Source organism: Ipomoea triloba, chromosome 9, assembly GCF_003576645.1.
Source record: "Ipomoea triloba cultivar NCNSP0323 chromosome 9, ASM357664v1".
NCBI classification, from domain to species: domain Eukaryota; kingdom Viridiplantae; phylum Streptophyta; class Magnoliopsida; order Solanales; family Convolvulaceae; genus Ipomoea; species Ipomoea triloba.
Window position 1 is genome coordinate 12,172,470 of NC_044924.1, and position 18,686 is coordinate 12,191,155.

At 35.2% G+C, this 18,686-nt stretch overlaps 1 protein-coding gene and 1 non-coding gene across 3 annotated transcripts; one reads left to right on the forward strand and one right to left on the reverse strand.

The window, feature by feature from the left end:
• Positions 1-9,303: 9,303 nt before the first annotated feature.
• TRNAL-CAA lies at positions 9,304-9,387 on the reverse strand. The gene has a single exon. It is a non-coding gene; the product is annotated as a tRNA-Leu (tRNA).
• A 1,157-nt stretch (positions 9,388-10,544) lies between these two features.
• On the forward strand, positions 10,545-14,680 carry LOC116030575 (MADS-box transcription factor 23-like). 2 transcript variants are annotated; one of them, XM_031272873.1, is made up of 8 exons: positions 10,545-11,119; positions 12,836-12,911; positions 13,154-13,218; positions 13,308-13,407; positions 13,666-13,707; positions 13,837-13,878; positions 13,977-14,152; positions 14,244-14,680. In XM_031272873.1, the coding sequence occupies exons 1-8, from the start codon at positions 10,938-10,940 to the stop codon at positions 14,329-14,331; spliced, it is 771 nt and encodes a 256-aa protein (XP_031128733.1). In that variant the 5' UTR covers positions 10,545-10,937; the 3' UTR covers positions 14,332-14,680. The 2 variants fall into 2 exon arrangements, with proteins under 2 accessions (XP_031128733.1, XP_031128735.1); XM_031272875.1 differs by having other exon boundaries at positions 13,157-13,218.
• Positions 14,681-18,686: the final 4,006 nt, after the last annotated feature.

Sequence of the window (18,686 nt, forward strand, 5' to 3'; positions counted from 1 at the left end):
GCCAAGACCGCGACCAACCTCCACTACCACGCTGGCCAACAAAAGCCGCAGCTGCAGGGGCTGGAACACCGCCATAGCTATCACCGGTAGCGAACTCATGCGAGCCAAGGAGATCGGCGAGTTCGGGAAGACGCATCGGCTGACCTCGAACATTCAAAGAGGCTACGACAGAGTGATATTCTGGACGTAAACCCCTGAAAATATACATATTTTGATCCTCCAAAGGAACCGCACGGCCAGCAAGAGCTAGATCTTCCACCATAACTTGCGCACGAGCAATGTAGTCGACGGCGGAGGCATCACCTTGGCGTATTGTTTGCAGCTGTCCAAGAATATGCATAATCCGAGCTTGACTGGAAGAGGCGAGAGCCTGCTCAAGCGCCAACCAGAGATCACGCGACGTAGTGCAACCAATTGCGAGGTACATGACTTCCGACGAAAGTGAAGAGATTAACATGCTAAGGACCGCCTGATCTTGGCGCACCCATGGAGCATGCAGCGGGTTGGGTAGAGCAGCAGCAGCGGAGGAGCCTTCATAAACGGGAAGAAAACGATTAGGGCAAGAGTTTGTGCCATCAACGAAACCCATGAGGTCGTGCCCACGAAGAAACGGAATAATCTGCGTCCTCCAAAACAAGAAATTCTTGTTCGTTAGCTTAATGCTGACATAGTGATGCGCAGCAGACAGAGAAGCGGCTGCTGAAGAAACCGCAGAAGAAATAGCTGCATCAGAAACGGTCCGTTCGGAAGAATTAACAGAGCCGTCAGCCATTGGAAAATAAACCTAGGCTAGCTGATACCAGATGAGAACTGAATATTGTATTGATTCAATTGAACAATTACAATGATGAGGAATAGGAGATATATATACAAGGGGAGTCTCAGGTAGAGTAGAATAGCTAGTCCTAACGTGACTCAAACTCAGAGAGTCCTAATATAGACAAGTAAGAGGTCCAATAAATCTAATATAATATACGAGTCAAATTAATCCCAATTTCAACCCAAGTCAGATTTCAATCATTATACAATTGGCTATGGTTGACCATTGACGTAAGGTTCGTTAATAATACGTTGAAGCTTCCTTTTAAGCATATTGAGAATTCATTTTCTGTGGGTTCATTTTTAAGTATATTATCAAAAAAAAATATAATTTCAGTACATTAAAAATAAAACTTTTACTTTTGGTTGACCATAGTTCATAGTATAATTTTTAGTTGAAATTAAAAAGTCAATAATCAACCATACATGAGTTGGATAGTTAGGATTAGTCAGAGGTAAGTTGATGAACACAATGTATCAAAAAAAAAATTGAAAAATTAGCCAAATGTCGTTTGAATTCAGCAATATACCTCTCACTGACTCATACTCATGAAAAGGCCGTCCGAAAGAAGAGTAAATTTTTAAATTTAAACAGTACTCTACAATTTAGACTTGTTGAGATGGTGGTCAGTTTGTGGCTGCTTTATGTGGACAATTCAATTGTGGTCGTGACCCTTATCTTGCTGAAGCCATGGCCGTAAAAGAAGCTCTTGCCTAGCTGGAGGAACTTAACAAGACTAATGTTTTGGTAGAATCTGATTGTTTAAACTTTTGTCAAGCTTTTAATTCTTAGTTTCTGGACTTTTCTTACGTTGGTTTAATAATATGATAGCTAGTGGCATCGGGAATATTTCTGTTCGCCATGTCAAGAGGTCAACGAATCGAGTGGCTCATGTTTGACCAGGGCAACTGATTCCCTGTCTGTCCTAGGGTCGTGGGTTACATGTCCCTCGGCTTGTATTTCTAGTTTTTTCAATGCTTAATATATTCACTTTCGTTTGGTTTTCAAAAAAAGAATGCTAAAGTGCCATCCCGCACCATGAACCATAAGTGATTCTTCATGTCGCACCCTATCCTTTCATAAGTGATTATTCGATCCAGAAAACATTAAATTTTTTTTGCCTTGAACTTTTTGCAGGTTACCTACAAGTTACCGGTAATTTATGTTGACATGAACTTTTTTCTTTCTTCTAACACCTTCTCTAGCTAGATAGCCACCGGTTGTGAATCTCATCTGGAGTTTTATCCTTGATCGAATCCGCGAAGGTTTGGTAAGTCAGATTCAGAAGGTCCGTAATATGCAGGGGGAGTGTCGGAGGTCCACTAGCAAAGAGTGTATGGGGCTGAAGTTCTTGGGACTAAAAAGCAGGCTTGGGTATTGAAGAAAACTCCTCCTCCCTCTCAAAATCTTTTCATGCATCTCCCATCGTGTACTGGAGGGTGAAGAGTGCAATCTCTTGGACCTTGAATGGAATTAGGGTGACGTTGACCTTGGGGAGGAGGACGTTCTGGTTTTAGAGGAGGAAAAAAATATTCAGGCTACTAGGGCAGTTTGCAGGCAAGTTTCCGGGCATGAGAGCCATTGATGGGATGGTGAATTCTTGGGGTTTGACCTGCAAGACGGAAGCTCTGTTAAATGGTCATGTATTGTTTTGTTTTAACAAAGAAAAAGACATGCATAACCGAGAAGGTTTGCCCCAACTCTAGGAGAAATACGGGTTGCCATGGATGGCCCAACTCTCTTTCGCGAGCTTTGTTTCGAGTTTCAACCGCGGTATTCTGGGAGCTGACTTAAAATTTTAAGGTTGACTTAAAAAGAAAGTCCACATCGACTAATTAATAACCTACACCATGTCATTATAGTAACCTGTAAACTTAAAAAAAGTTCTAGGCGAAAAGAATTTAATGATTTGTGAATCGAATAATCACTTATGAAAGGACAAGTGCGGCATGAAGAATCGCTTATAATTCATGGTAAAGAATAACACTTTAGCCAAAAAAGAATAACATAAGAGCTAAATGGACATTTCTGCCCTCTAAGGATTCATTTCACATCCCGCCAATAAACTTTTGCTTCTAACCCAATGGGGTAGCTCAAGTGGCAAATGAGCTCTTTTTGTGGGGAACTCGGGTTCGATTCCCGCAAGTGAAGATTCACGGACGGAGAAAGACCCCGTGAATTTACCAAAAAATAAACTTTTGCTTCTACTACACATATAAAGCACTTAATTCTGTCTCTAATCATTTCCCACCTCCACTCAAACCTTACTTAATTCCTAAACCAACGAGATATGTTCATCAATCTTCAGAACAAAGAATCCCAGTTTATCATTATTGCAATCATAAATGCGCTTAGCCTATTTTATTGGTGATTTGGGTGAAATTAATCTTCTGTCTTGAGTGTAGAGGACGGAGATGGAGGTGCAGAAAACGAAGCCCATGACGCTCCATCAATTGTCATTTCAGCGAAACAACAGTTTTGTCAATGCCTTACAGGTTGATTTTTCATCTGCATTCACAAATACGAAATCAATATCTGCTTTAGGTTACTTATTCGCACTTGAATAGTTCATGTTTGAGTTTCCCCTGCATATTATATTAAGAGTTTTTTTCCAAAATGGTCCCTTGACTATTGCTCATTCTCAATTTTGCATTTCGATTTTCAATTGCACCAAATGTAGTCCATCGACTTTGAAAACTCACCTAATTCTGTCCTCCGTTACACATTCCGTCCAATCAGTGTTAAAATGAAGGGCATTTTCGTCCATTTACCTATTGTTAGCCTAATAGACATTGAGAAATAGTTGAGGGACCATTTTGAGAATAGTCGAGGGACTATTTTGGGAAATTTTTTATTTATTTATTTCATTTTTGTTTATTTTCATTTTTTAGACTCTATTCAAATTAGAATTTCTATACATTTTTTTCTTATAAATATAAATAGTTAAAATTGCGCAATCCAACATCAAAATTTTTAACTTTCTTTACAGACTTTTTCATTCTATCTAAACATAAAAACTATTCCTATCATGTTTTACAATAAGTTCCGTAAATTTAATAAATACTCATATACTTTTTATTTTTATCTTTTTATATTCATAGACAATCAATCACTATGTATAAACATATGTATATAGATTATCATAAAAATTACACGGAAGAAGGTGATGAGAATTACCATAAATAATTATTAGACAATAATATTAATAATTATTATTAATTATCAGTGTTACAAAAATTCCACTTAGGCACCGATAAAAATAATTCTTAGTCACATCCGTAGTACTAAAAATATTACTTTGAATTTTTTATAAAAAAGATATAATATTATTAAACTCAAATAATTAAAAATAATGTGCTGCATAGTACAAAAGATTTTATAATAAATTTATAAAATTAACTATAAATTTTATTGTTGAATACAAATTGACAATTATTAAACATTATATTTATAGTATACTAAAATTATTATGTAGAATTTTTATAATTAAGGTATAATTAAATTAAATCAAAATTATTAGAAATAATGTGTCCATAATATAAAACAAATTATACTTGCCTTAATAATTAATAATTAATTATTAATAAAAAATAAGAAAAGAAAAACATATAAAAGATGTCATACAATTTAATACAGGAAATATTGCAGGAAACATTGACGAAATTTTACTTTTCGGCTCACTCGAGAAGTTTACTGGAAAAACTTACCTTTCGGTCCAATATTTTTCCTACATTTTGCACTCTTCGGGTGTCTAAACTCGAAAAAAATAATATTATTTTTAATGATAAAAATAATACTTAATGTGATTCATAGTGATTGATTGTCTATGAACATGAAAGGATAAAAATAAAAAGTATATGAGTATTTATGAAATTTATGGAACTTATTGTAAAACTTCATAGGAATAGTTTGTATGTTTAGATAGAGTGAAAAAAATCTGTAAAGAAAGTTAAAAATATTGAGGTTGGATTGTGCAATTTTAACTATTTATATTTGTAAGAAAAAAAATGTATAGAAATTCTAATTTGATAGTCTAAAAAATGAAAATAAACAAAAATGAAATAAATAAAAGGAGTTAATTCCATAAATAGTCCTTCGACTATTGACTTTTACCAATTTTTGTCTTCAACTTTTAATTTTATCGAAGTTGGTCCCTTAACTATTGAATTTGTATCAATTTTAGTCCTTCTGTTAAATCTATGTTAAATAGGTGTTAAAATTGAGGGTAAAAATGTAAAATTAAATATTTTAATCTTTCTTCTTCACTTTGTTTCCCTCCTCCATCGCAATGTTATATAGGGAACAATGTGAGTCAATATATTTATTTTTTGCATTCTATGTTAAATTGTTTCAAGTAGTCAAATTTTTTTTCTGTTTTTTTTTTTTTTTTTGGTTTACTGCAATGTAATATATATGCCGTAATAATTTTTATTTTTTTTTGTAAATTCTCTAACTGGATGTGGAGTGTTATTGTATATTTTATTGTTGTATTAGGTGTTTTTTTTTTATTTTATTATTTGATAGCAAAAATGGTAGAAAAGGACACCACTAGGATAGGAAACAAAGTGAAGAAGAAATGTTAAAATATGTGGTTTTATATTTTTGCCCTCAATTTTAACACCTATTTAACATAGATTTAACAGAATGACCAAAATTTGTACAAAATCAATGGTTAAGGGACCAACTTTGGTAACATTAAAAGTCGAGGATAAAAATTGGTAAAAGTCAATAGTCGAAGGACCATTCCTGGACTGAATATATAACGAAGGACTGAATTTGGTGAGTTTTTGAAAGGCGATGGATCACATTTGTTGCAATTGAAAGTCGAAATACAAAATTGAGAATGAGCAATAGTAAGGGACCATTTTGGGAAAAAAACTATTATATTAATCTTCCCTTCGTCAGTCATCGGCTTTATTTTTTCCGAATGATTTTTTAAAGACAAGATTTTGTTTCTGTGGGTGGTATGGATTCGGGTCTTCTGTTTGAACTAGATTCCTCCCCTCCAATATGAAAATGGAGATGAAGAGGAGAAAGAGCTGACAGTGTTTATTGTTCTTTTGAAACAGCCTTGATGGTTTAAGCACTTGTGTACTATTTCAGTTATTTTGACTCTTGTGTAATGCCTGCTTCAACTTTATTCTGCTGCAGAGTTTTGTGAAAAATCTTACCTTTATAGTGAGCAGAAACCAATGTAAGATAAACAAGCTCAGTCATTCTTCTGTCTTATTAATGAATTATGCACTTGCTTGATTAAAAAAAGGACATGTCTCCCATAATCAGTCTGAGTTTAACAATATCTACAATGCATTCTCATTTCAAGTAGTATATAAAAGAGAGACTATATAATGCTGTTTGCGCTCTTGTCAACTACTACCTCCGTCCCATTTTCGTTGTCTGATTCGTTTAACGAGACTTGATTGAAGTTATTTTTAATCTAATTTTTCATAATATTAAGTCTAGCGTTAATATATAAAATTTATATATTTGGAAACTACATTAAAAATACTATTAAACACAAAAAAAATTAAAAATAATAAAAAAATTACTAAAGAAAATAAGTAATAAAGAAAGAGTTTATTTTACCAATGAATAGTAAATAGGAGAGGTAAAATGGGACAAAGTAATATATATCAGTCTGCATTTAGTAATATCTATAATAATGCTCTCCATCTTACTCTGTATGAACTTTTAGGGCCTTTATCAATCTAAAAGATTATGTTGCTTACAAATTGTGTGACCTCCTTGAGCACCAAAGCTTAGATATTGCATTTAGTAATATCTATAATAATGCTCGCCATCGGACGCTGTATGAACTTTTAGGGCCTGTATCAAGCTAAAAGATTATGTTGCTTACAAATTGTGTGACCTCCTTGAGCACCGAAGCCTAGATATTGCATTTAGTAATATCTATAATAATGCTCGCCATCGGACGCTGTATGAACTTTTAGGGCCTGTATCAAGCTAAAAGATTATGTTGCTTACAAATTGTGTGACCTCCTTGAGCACCGAAGCCTAGATATTGCATTTAGTAATATCTATAATAATGCTCGCCATCGGACGCTGTATGAACTTTTAGGGCCTGTATCAAGCTAAAAGATTATGTTGCTTACAAATTGTGTGACCTCCTTGAGCACCGAAGCCTAGATATTGCATTTAGTAATATCTATAATAATGCTCGCCATCGGACGCTGTATGAACTTTTAGGGCCTTTATCAATCTAAAAGATTATGTTGCTTACAAATTGTGTGACCTCCTTGAGCACCAAAGCTTAGATATTGCATTTAGTAATATCTATAATAATGCTCTCCATCTTACTCTGTATGAACTTTTAGGGCCTTTATCAATCTAAAAGATTATGTTGCTTACAAATTGTGTGACCTCCTTGAGCACCAAAGCTTAGATATTTCAATCATGGAGTCAAAGATGGCATGTTTAAATCAGGTAATGTATTAGCGCTTGTATTAGTCCACATTTTTCTTAAAGAATTATTGCAATCATGGGCTGAACTTAATGCAACGGTTTCAGCAATTTATTATGTGTGCATGTGTGATACATGACGCTCTTGCCTGAAGTATCGTCTATCAGTAGTATCTGCGCAATTTATTAAGTTGAAGCTCTAAACATTTACAGCTTTTGCAGAGCTGTATTGTAATGCCAAATCCATGCATTTCTCTAGATTCTTTTGAAAAATGAAATCTCGTGTAACTGGTACATTGATAGGTAATTCTGTTTCTAGCCTTGTCGTTCGATTTGATCAAATCCAATGCTGTGTGTAGCTGGAACTTAGAGGCAGTGACTGACAATGAAGATGGTAAAGTCAGTGGGTGGTGCCTAGGGGTGTAAACGAATCGAATCGAGTCAAATACTTCAGTATTCGATTCGAATTCGATTATTTTGATGAGTATTCGAATTCGAATTCGTTAGGTGTTTGAATCCTAAATTCCGATTCGTATTCGATTCGACCAATTTATTCGAATATATTCGATTCGACTCGCATATTCGAATTTGAAATGACTATCTTATTTTTTTTTAATTTTTCAATAAATTAAGATAAAATATAACAAAAATTGCCGCGGCGGTGAAGATTGTTGCCTTCGCCGAACGATAGTGGCCGTGAGGAGTTGCTGCCCTGCCTTGCTGAGTTGCTCTCCTTGTTGCCGTGCTTCCTTGCCACGACGGTAGTCTGCCGTGAAAAGGAGAGGACAAGAAGAGGGCGAAGCAGTTGGTGGAAGAGGCGAAGTTGGGAACTGCGGCTGCCGAACTAGGAAGACTGAAGGGTGAACCACTGTGCCTGGTGGTTATAATTTGTGCCTGGAGTTTCTTGAGTAGTGGATTGCTCTATAGATGAAATGATGTGCATATGTGATTAGTTTTGTATTTATTAGGTAACAAAAGATAGATTTGATATTGATTGTGTTTTTTCTTTGTTATTTGTTGGTGGATCTTTATTGTAAAATTGGGTTGAGTTATAGTGAATTAGTATACATCATTGTTACTCACCAAAAAAAAAAAAAAAGTATACATCATTGTTTCACACTCAAAAACTTGTATCATCTTACAAGAGTATGAATATTCATTCATTTTATTTTAACTACTGCTTACGAATTACTTATAGAAAAATGCTATATTCTCCAAAAAAATTTCCTTTTTCCCATGACTTGTAATCATTAAAAATTTCCTTTTTTCCATGACTTGTAATCATTAGGTGGCATAAATGTCACATCAATGAAATCTATAGCAAATTACATTATCTTAATGATGATATTGGTGCCTTGCTGGGAGTCGAACCCTCTCTTTGAGACTTCAGTGATGACTTTAAGTCAAATGATCTACCATTTAAACTAGCCCGATAAAACAATATAATAAAAAAAAAATTTAAGAGAAATATGTAGCATTAATCTTACTTTTATTTATCAGTCATGCTCACAAAATGCACTTCAACTCTAACTAATAAAGTAATCATTCCATTCTTTAGTTCCAAATGACAAGATGCCTAAGAGCAATTATGGAGTACATTCCATGGACACTCTCTCTCTCTCTCAAATGATAAAATTAAACATTATTTAAAAATCATATATGGTTAGTATTTAGCTTAACGAGGTTAATTAAGTCTTTAAATTCTATTTTTTGCCCAGCACACGCAACACCTCTTCACTTGGCATCTTTTTTTTTTTTCTTCTTTTTTTTTTTTTTTTTAAATAACACTTGCAACACATTTAGTTCACAAAATGAAATTTGACAGAATTAAAATTTTATGTTATATATAGGATGTAATCAATAAAGAATAGAATATAATCCGTATTCCATTATTTTGTTCGTTGAAAAATTACGTTTCATAATTTTATTCTAATGTTCAATTAATTAAGAAAAAGTATTGAAATAAAAGGACGAAATTGAAATTAAACTGTCGTATGCTATTATTTTGGTCTTTGAAAAATTACGTTTCATAATTTTATAACAATGTTCAGTTAAAATTAAGTTGTCAGAAGTGGGATTTGAACCCACACCTTCTCACGAAGACCAGAACTTGAGTCTAGCACCTTAGACCACTCGGCCATCCTGACTTAATATTTAAATTTGATCAAATAATTATTTATTTCTAATAATGAAAAACAAGTACCTAGACTTTTTAAATTAATTAAGTTAATTATCAAAATGGTCCCTTGACTGTGGCAAAGAAAAAAGCGATTGATGTTTCCGCTATGCTTGTATGACATTTTCTAACACCCATTACCCTACCCATTATCCAAAACGGCACAAATTGATGCATCGTTGTCAAAATCTGTACACAAATGGCAAGTACAATTACACTTACTTGGTGAAGGGAATGCGGGAATCCCACTTGCAGTTGTGTCTCTCGATCCACTCCAAGGTTGCATCTTGTTGGGGAGACATCTCTAACCACTCTCTTGATTCGAATCGGTTGATTTAGGGAGCACGAACCACTCTCTTGAGCCCTGGCTCTCGGCCGACTCTAGCATCAGAATTGGGAATTTAGAATTAGGGCTTTTAGAAATTGGGAATAAGTTACTAAGGAATTAAGTTAATAAGTTAATATGTGGGCAGTTCGGGCTATCCGAGGAGCAACTTGAAATTCCTTTATTACCCTTGAATTTAACAGACGTTAGACTCCAAACCTAACGGAGGACCATATTGGTTAACATTTACAAAGTTGAGGACTTTATCAAGTAAAAGAAGACCGAATTGATAATTTCGCCATAGTCAATGGACCATTTTGGTAATTAACTCTATAAATATTTTGCGTGAATGTTTAATTAGCTTTATTAAGCAGGTCAGTTATGAGAAACCTAAGCTGATTTACCTCGTGGTCATTTGGCAGCTAGGATCACAATGCAAGATTTATCTAGTGCACGCCTTCAAATAGTGGTTGAGATACTTAAAAAAAAAAAAGACATTAAAAAAGGAAAAATAACTCAATAATTTGAATTGAGTTAATTATATTTTGATCCCTAAAATAAGTAAGAATGGTTAAATGATATGCATTTTGCATGTTTTAAATTTTCATGTAATCTCTTTTCAAGGTAGTGTATATTCTATACTTAAACATTTTCAGCCCAATGAATCTAAGTGTCCATCATCAGGACTTGTAAAATGGTAATCAGATATCATCACATGGTAATTGGCACTTAACAATTTAATATGATTGGTAACCCATTACACAAAAATAATGTTTACCTAATATACACCGTTTCACCGACTTTCTCGGGTGTAAAAAAAAAACAAAAAAGAAGAAGAAAATTAAGCTGTTTGTATTTAGTAGGGGCAGGGGTTGAAATGAAAAGGAAAGTAGGAGCCAGAAAAAGGACGAATAGGGAGGGAGAGGAGCTAAATGTGGCAAAAACAGTCATGCAGCAGTGTATAGAGGAACAGCCATGCAAGCTTGCCTTTCTCGCCATTTGGTCGCTACACACCACGCCTCTGCCCTCTCCCTCCATCCACCTTCTCTTTCTCTCTCTCTCTCTATATTTCCCAACCCCCACCCCTCTCCTCTCTCCATTCTTCACCCTGCTAAAACCCTTCATCCAATTCGTTGTAAATGCAGAATTAACAAGAACTTGTGTAGATTGAGAATTGAGGGGGGGCGTTTAAGAGGATGGGTAGAGGGAAGATTGACATAAAATTGATTGAGAATATAAACAACAGGCAAGTCACCTTCTCCAAACGCCGCGGCGGCTTGGTCAAGAAGGCCAGGGAGCTTTCTATTTTATGTGACGCTGAGGTCGCCGTCATCGTCTTCTCCAGTACTGGCAAGCTTTTCGAGTTCTCTAGCACAAGGTCTATCCAATTTCTTTTCTTTTGAATCTTCGTTTTTGCTTGCTGCATGTGGAATTCTTTCTGCGATTGATTAGGGCAAGTTTTTCGATTTCAAATTTGTGCATTTTTTCTCTTTATGATTGCATCGCAGATTTGCAGGTAACTGGTAATTATATACGGAGTATTTCCAAAGTCCCAATTTTGCGATTTATGCAATTGGAACAAACCATTCTACTTCAATTCATTACTAAAGCAGGTCAACTTATAGTTGACTGGAGATTTTTGTTTCGATTCTCTGAACGTTATCATCTTCGATCTTTAATTTCCTACTTTTTGTCGTATATTCAAGCCGACAAAATATGTCTCCGACAAGTTTAATGAGGATGGAATACTTGTTCATGTTTATTTATGCTGTCCCATTTGGATGAACCCGGCTGTGAGTCAGTTTAGGCCATAGTTTCCCGCACGGACTTAGGCCCTGTTTGGTAAATAATCAGCCTATTAGCCAATTTTGGCTTATTTGACCACTATTAGTTGTTTGGTTAATAAGCTTTTTGTAACTCCAAAATACTAAAATTCAAAAGGCTACTCAAAGCAGCATTTTCAATTAGCTTTTTGAGAAAAGAAATTATAGTAAACAGCTACCAGCTAATAGCTAATTTTACTAAACAAACTTCTACAATTAGCCAATGTTATCAACTAATCATGGCCCTGTTTGGTAAATAGTTGTTAGCTGATTGGGTTGGTTGTTTGAGTTAAAAGGTATGATTTGTTAATAATATTAGCTGATTGTAAAAAGTTGTTTGATAGATTGGTAGCTGATAGCTGTTTGGTATAAATTTTGTTCTCAAAAAGCTAATTGAAAATGCTGCTTTGAGTAGCCTTTTGAATTTTAGTATTTTAAAGTTACAGAAAGCTTATTAACCAAACAACTAATAGTGATCAAATAAGCCAAAATTGGCTGATAAGCTGATTATTTACCAAACAGGGCCCATATCTTCTAACCCAATCAGCTAACCCAATCAGCCAACAGTCATTTACCAAACAGGGCCTTAGATTACTAGTTCACTAGGAAGTATTCAGTGGTAGTGTAAGGATTATGCTCAAATTGGGAAAATCACTTGTGAGCATGGTTATTTGGCATTACATTCTCTCAAATGCTCACTGCTCCGTCGAGCCGGGGTGTAGGGTGCCTTTTGGGGGAAGTTTAGGCAGTTTTCATTTCCTATTGGAAAATTATAAATATGTTCAGATTTAATTAGTTTTCAGTTTATAAAATATGATACTTCAAGTTTTCTAAATATGAAAATACAAATGCCAGTTGTAAGTAACAATGGTATTGAGTCAGTGGGGGTGGCAGGTCAGATGGTGGAAAAGTGCAGGTGGGGGGGGAGGGGGCAGGTACATGATAATTACAATGGAGATGAGGGTGGGAGTGGGGGTGGAGGGGTTAGATATGAGGTCGTAAGAGTAAGTAGAGAGTGGAGTTCTATATGTGGGTTAAGGTAGGGGTAGATAGATGAACTTAAAGTGCACAGGTAATGGTTATGGTGATCATACTTGAAGTTATGGATTAGTAGTTTCCAACTCCCTTTATTAACCCAGAAAATAGTGCTTTCCATTTTTTATTTCTAAATTTGAAAAATAGCTAATTTTGAATAGAAAACTGTGTTTTCTAGAAAACTGGAGGATTTTCCAGTTACTAAACATGCCATATGTAATCTATCTTTTATGTAGCATGGAGCAAACACTTTCGAGGTATAACAAACGTATAAAGTCTTCAGGAATGCCCCTTGTAGAAAAGAAGCCAAAGGTAATTATTGGTCTTTTTATCTTCTCGTGATGGCCATGTAATGTTCAATATCATCACACTCGTCATGTATCATAGGCTGTTCTTGAAATGTTTATTTAACCTTAATATTTTGGCAATTCTTAGATTGCATACCCTTTGTTCCTGAATGGTCCATTCCCATGTTTTTACTTTTTGTCTTAGAAAAACCCATTGATGGTTTCATCGTTTGATCTTTGTGCTTGTTCTATGGCTCTTTGAATCAGCAGCTAGAACACATGGAGGTGGAGGTTCTGAGTGATGAAATCTCAAAGCTTAAATCAAAGCAGTTGTATGTTTTCGGTTAGCTATCTAATTGCAATTTTTTATCTTTTATAAATTCAAAGCTAATTCAATCCTACTGATCTTGCTCTGATTTAGGCTGTTCTTGGGTAAGGATCTTAAAGGTATGGGCTTGAATGAATTACGAGAACTTGAGCATCAACTGCATGAAGGACTGTTGGGCATAAAGAGTAGAAAGGTTTCCTGTTTCATCTCTTTCTTTATTTGCTTGAAAAATGCATTTGTTTACCGGGTGAATATAAAGTGAACCAAACAAGCTCTGATATTATGCTACAATCTAAGAATGGGCCAAAGTCGCTATAATGCCACACTAAAAGACTGAATCTAATCAATTAGCTAGTCTAAGGTATCTAAGCCATGGCATTCTCTCTTATATTTTCAATGTGGGATTCTTAACACACGTTTACTGAGGTCTATAACAGAGTCTTCATTCCAGGAGCAAATACTGATGGAACAACTAGAGCACTCACAGAAACAGGTTTTAATTAAATTATAGCTCATATAGTGATTTACGATGTTCACAAAACCATGAATCGTCATTTTACAGCCATGATTAATGACTTCTATCTTGTGCTAACAGCTAACAGTGTCTGTTATTTTTAACTAGGAAGAGCTGGCTTTGCTGGTGAATGATCAACTGCGCAGAGAGGTAAACCAAAATTCTTTTTCTCGATGCACTGAATAACTTCTAATATGCAAAATTGATCATAGTTGTGTTTAATGCATTGTGCTTATGGTGCAACACAGATAGAAGGATTTCGAGGATTTTATTATCCATTAAGTGCTACTGTGCCAGCACCATGCATTGAATTCTACCCTACTGAAAACAATGTTTCCTCTGGAAAAGACGGTGTTGAGAGTCGGGACATAGGGAGCGATGGTGGGTTCGAGAATGAGAACTCTGATACCACCTTGCAGTTGGGGTATTTTTCCTTTATCTGAAACGTCTCTTCGTTCATTATATTCTGTCCTGTCTTCTCGCTTTGTTGTTCCTTAAAATGTTTGGCTTTACAGGCTTGCCACGGGTGGTTATCGAAAGAGGAAGACACCCGAACCAGAAACTCATTCCACCAGTTCTGGGAGTCATTTGGAATTAAAGTGATCAGCTATCTTTCTGGTTTCTTCGTTTCTTCCCCATTTTGCTACAGGCTTAAAGCTAGCCCGGGGAAGCGAAGTAGATTTAGCGGAACAATTTATCATGAAGATCCAAGAATGGGAAGAAAAGTAGTGTTTGAATTTTGATGAGTTGAGCAGGAAGGCAGTTTTCTGTTTTTGTAGATAGCTTTCTTCAACAGTGCTTTTGTGAAATGTAGAAATCCAGTTTTCCAGCTGCTGCTGCAACTCTTTTTACTGCTTAATGAAGATTGTACATGATATTATTGGTAATAGTATATTGTCACTTGGTACAACTATCTATATTGGTTTATATTGCAATATCCTTATATCATAAAGTAGGGTTCACAATGCATTATGGACTCTGGTGTATGTTTATGTATTTTATGTTGTGAGTTTTTGTCTTGTGTTATGTAATTTTGTACCTTAAGAGTGAATTTTATACCTGAAATAAATTAGTAATTGTGTCCCGATTAACACTCCCACATAGATGATGAGAGTGGGTTCGAGCCTCAGTGGAGTCAACTGTTGACTCGTTGTGCTTCAGTAGGTTGAGAAAGTAGTTATGAACAGATACTACATTGTAACAGAGTCACTAGTACTCAAAAAAAATAATTAGTAATAGTGTCGTTATGAATTTTTGTGTCTTGTGTTGTGAAATTCTATGTCTATGAACACAAATTATGTATCTAAATCAGTTTTGAAAAATAAGTAAATATATAACATGTGTATGTGTCATGTGTTGTGATTTTTCTTTTATCTTGCTTTATGAAATTCTGTACCTTACAAATATAAATTCTGTACCTCGTCGTTTCGATCTATGGTTCATAATGTTATATCCATGATATAAATTGCCTTTATATTGAATGTAAAATGTAAATTTTCTCCATATGAAATGATATTAATCCAAAATGTTGACATTGGGTTCTTTGGCCCATGATTTGGTAAACTATAGTGGGCCGAGAAAGTCCTTAGAACTTTGTAAAGCCCATTATGCCACTATAATTTCAGTGCATGCTTTCACCAATCATTATACGATGATTCACTTTATAAGGTGAATCAGTAACATAAAATACGTTTTATTATACTGAAATTTTTTTTAATACACTAAAAGTTTATGTCTTGAAAGTAAATTATTTGACTATTAAAATTATATTATTTGGTAATTGGTATACTACTAAATATTGTACTTTCAACACACAAATAATATATATATTCAGTAAATTAAAAGTATATATTTATTCATGATTGACAATATAATTTGCCTGCTTTAATAGTGTATTAGTCTCAGATAGTTTGAATACAAGACAACTAATTAAGTGGCTGACATTGAATAGAGATCATTTTTGCTTTGTTTGTTTTTTACTTTTTGTTTTGTTTTTTTTTTATTAATATTATTATTGTTTTTATTTTTTTTTTGTTTTGGGTGATAAAACTGAGGAGATTGGATTGGGGGTTGAACTTTTGACATCCTAACCTAAAAGCAAAGGTTGGTGTCACTTGACTAAACCTCAAACACCATCGTAAGGTGCTAGAATATATATGGTGCTTAAACACACACATCGTTTAATTTTTTATTTTCCAATCTCAAATGTTTTACTTTGAGAATCAATTTCTCATTTGTGCATTAGGGTGATCGAACAAATATGTTGTATCCAAGTTGCCTATCAAAGACCATATCTAGGTTTCTCGTATAAATCTCAAAACTCTTTTGTAACTCTAAGATACCGGAGGATATGTTCAACATTTTCTAATGTTTCTTTATAGGAAAAACACTAAATGTTACTAGCATGTTCATCGCAAATACAATATCAAGTCTGATGCGATTGTGAAACTTCTAGTCATAAAGTAGTGCTCCAATGAAAAATAAGTAATGGACTTCTAGTCCTAAAATATCCAAATATCCTCATTATCTTCTTTGAGTATGAAATGGTTCCATATATACTTCAAGAGATTGGACAACCATTAATGTGACAAGTAAATGATACTTATTCATATAAAACGTCTCTACGATATTTTTAAAGGTAAGCTAACTAGTGTGTAAAATCCTTCAAGAAAATACTTGATTTGCAGGTCGGGATAAGCTAACTGGTGTGTAAAATTCCACCAAAGAGCATTTGTGCCTGGCCAAGGTATTCGGCCGGTGTGAGATTTGCTTGACGGAGTGTCTGGAATTGCCCCAACAGGCTGAGACAGCGTGAGCGTGAAGTGGAGGCGAGAGCGGCATTAATGGAGTCCTAGACAGCTTTCGATGTTTCCTTGCCGACAACAAGGTACATCACCTCGCTCGTCAAAGAGGATACTAGCAATGAAAGGATAGCCTGATCTTGCTGGATCCAAGGCAAATACGCCGGATTGGGAGATGTCGTTGGCGGCGCGGTGGATGACGGTGTTGCGGCAGTGGTTACAGTCGCCAGCGGATAGGGGATCGAGCCATCAACATAGCCGATCAAACCTTGACTTCGAAGAAAAGGCAGAACCTGCGTTCTCCAGTAGATGTAGTTGTGAGTGGAAAGCTTGATGGAGAGAGCCTAGTGAGCCGTTGCCAAGAATGGAGTCGTCGGCGAGGGAGGTTGGCCGGACGGGGTGATCGCACCATCGGCTGAGTTTACGTTCATGGTTACGCGAAAGGAGGAGAGAGTGACGGAGGTTTCCTAACCTAACGCTGATACCAGATGAGTTTAGAATATTTTCTGAATAATCAATTACAGGAAAGTCTGAGCTCCTATACGAGAGTTAGCATAAAACTCTCCTAAGTTATTGGAGCTAAAACGCTGACTAAACCTAAACCACTAATTACAAAGCATATAATATAAAGACTATAATATAATATGGCTAACATACTAGTGCCTACCTTTAGATCTAGATTATCATATAATGATAGCAATTTGCAAAAGCAATTGTGTTGTCGAAAATTATAATATTCTTCATAAATTTTTCCTACATATATAAAAGTTCATGGTAATTTCTATGTCAACTACGTTCTAACTATTTCCCAAAGATATTTATATCTAGTCGTTTTGCATCCCCAGTATAATAATTATTTGGTGCACCTAAATCTATTGGGGTTTGGATTTTTCGCCTTCTGGACAAACATCTTCAAGACATAACTCTCTAAGAGATTTCAAGAGTATGACTATTAATGAAGTGAACATGAACGAACGAAAGTTGTTCATGTTCGTTTTTTAAGATTTTTCAGAGGATTCGTGTTCGTGTTCGTTGGCTAATTAAGATTTTTGAATGTCATGTTCATGTTCAATTGTTAAGTGTTCGTTAACGTTAATGAACACGTTCACGAACATGTTCGTTAATGCACACGTTCATGTTCGTAAACACGTTCATCAATACTTAATAACCAAACAAATACACATGTTCATGATTACAATTCATTCATGAACAATAACAATCTATGTTCACAAACAATTCCCTAGGTGAGAACCACTCCCTAGGTGAGAACTTGTTGACAAATCGAAATCATTGATCTGCAAGATTTGATTGATAGGAAATTAAGTAAAAAATGAGCGGGGTCATTTTCATAAATATTATAATATTTTGTTTATTTTCAACAGTTAAATCTATTAGATCAATGGTTTGGATTTGTCCATAGGTTCTCACCTAGGGCATAATTTTCACCCGATTATGGATATATATATATATATATATATATATAATACGGTTCAAATGCGAATGGTGTGTTCAGGTGCGAATGTGGGGTGAAATAAGTGTAATTGATCTTGCCAAGATCAACGTCCATGATTAACAAGAATTTGGCAAGTGAGCTCTCTTTGTGGGGAGGAATTTCGGGAGAACCCGGGTCAATTCCCACAAGTGACGATTCCCCCTAGGCCAGCTCTCGTGCCTCCCGGAGCGAACGTGGGTGGACCCCGGACCGTTAATCGGACGGAGAGAAAGGGAGAGAAAGACCCTGTAAATTTACCAAAAAAAAAAAAAACGCTGTGGCAATTTGACCTTTAATTTTTGCATCTAGGTCAAATTTAAGGTGCGTGGCTTTCCTTCTTAATGTGTGTGGTTTTTGTGTTTAATGTGCGTGGTTCTTGTGCTCTGTGCTTAAGGTGCGTCAGTTATTGAAACTTAAGTGCCTCGGTCTAAAGCTTTAGGTGCGTGGTTTTCCTTCTTATGGTGTGTGGTTTGTGTGCTTAAAGTGCGTCAGTTGTTGAAACTTAAGGTGTGTCTGCCTAAAGCTTTAGGTGCGTAATTTTCTTTTTTAAGGTGCACCATTTTTCACAGTTTGTTTCTTTAATTGAGGACGCACTTACTTTTTTTATTTTTTATCTTTTGCAGTCACAAAACACAAACTATCCTTCTTTCATCATGTTTCAGCAA

Excerpts from the sequence above, each read along its gene's own strand:
- LOC116030575 (XM_031272873.1), top strand. The coding sequence starts at position 10,938 with ATGGGTAGAGGGAAGATTGACATAAAATTGATTGAGAATATAAACAAC. Across the intron at positions 13,219-13,307 it reads AAGCTTAAATCAAAGCAGTT|GCTGTTCTTGGGTAAGGATC; the intron begins GTATGTTTTCGG and ends GCTCTGATTTAG. Across the intron at positions 14,153-14,243 it reads GATACCACCTTGCAGTTGGG|GCTTGCCACGGGTGGTTATC; the intron begins GTATTTTTCCTT and ends TTGGCTTTACAG.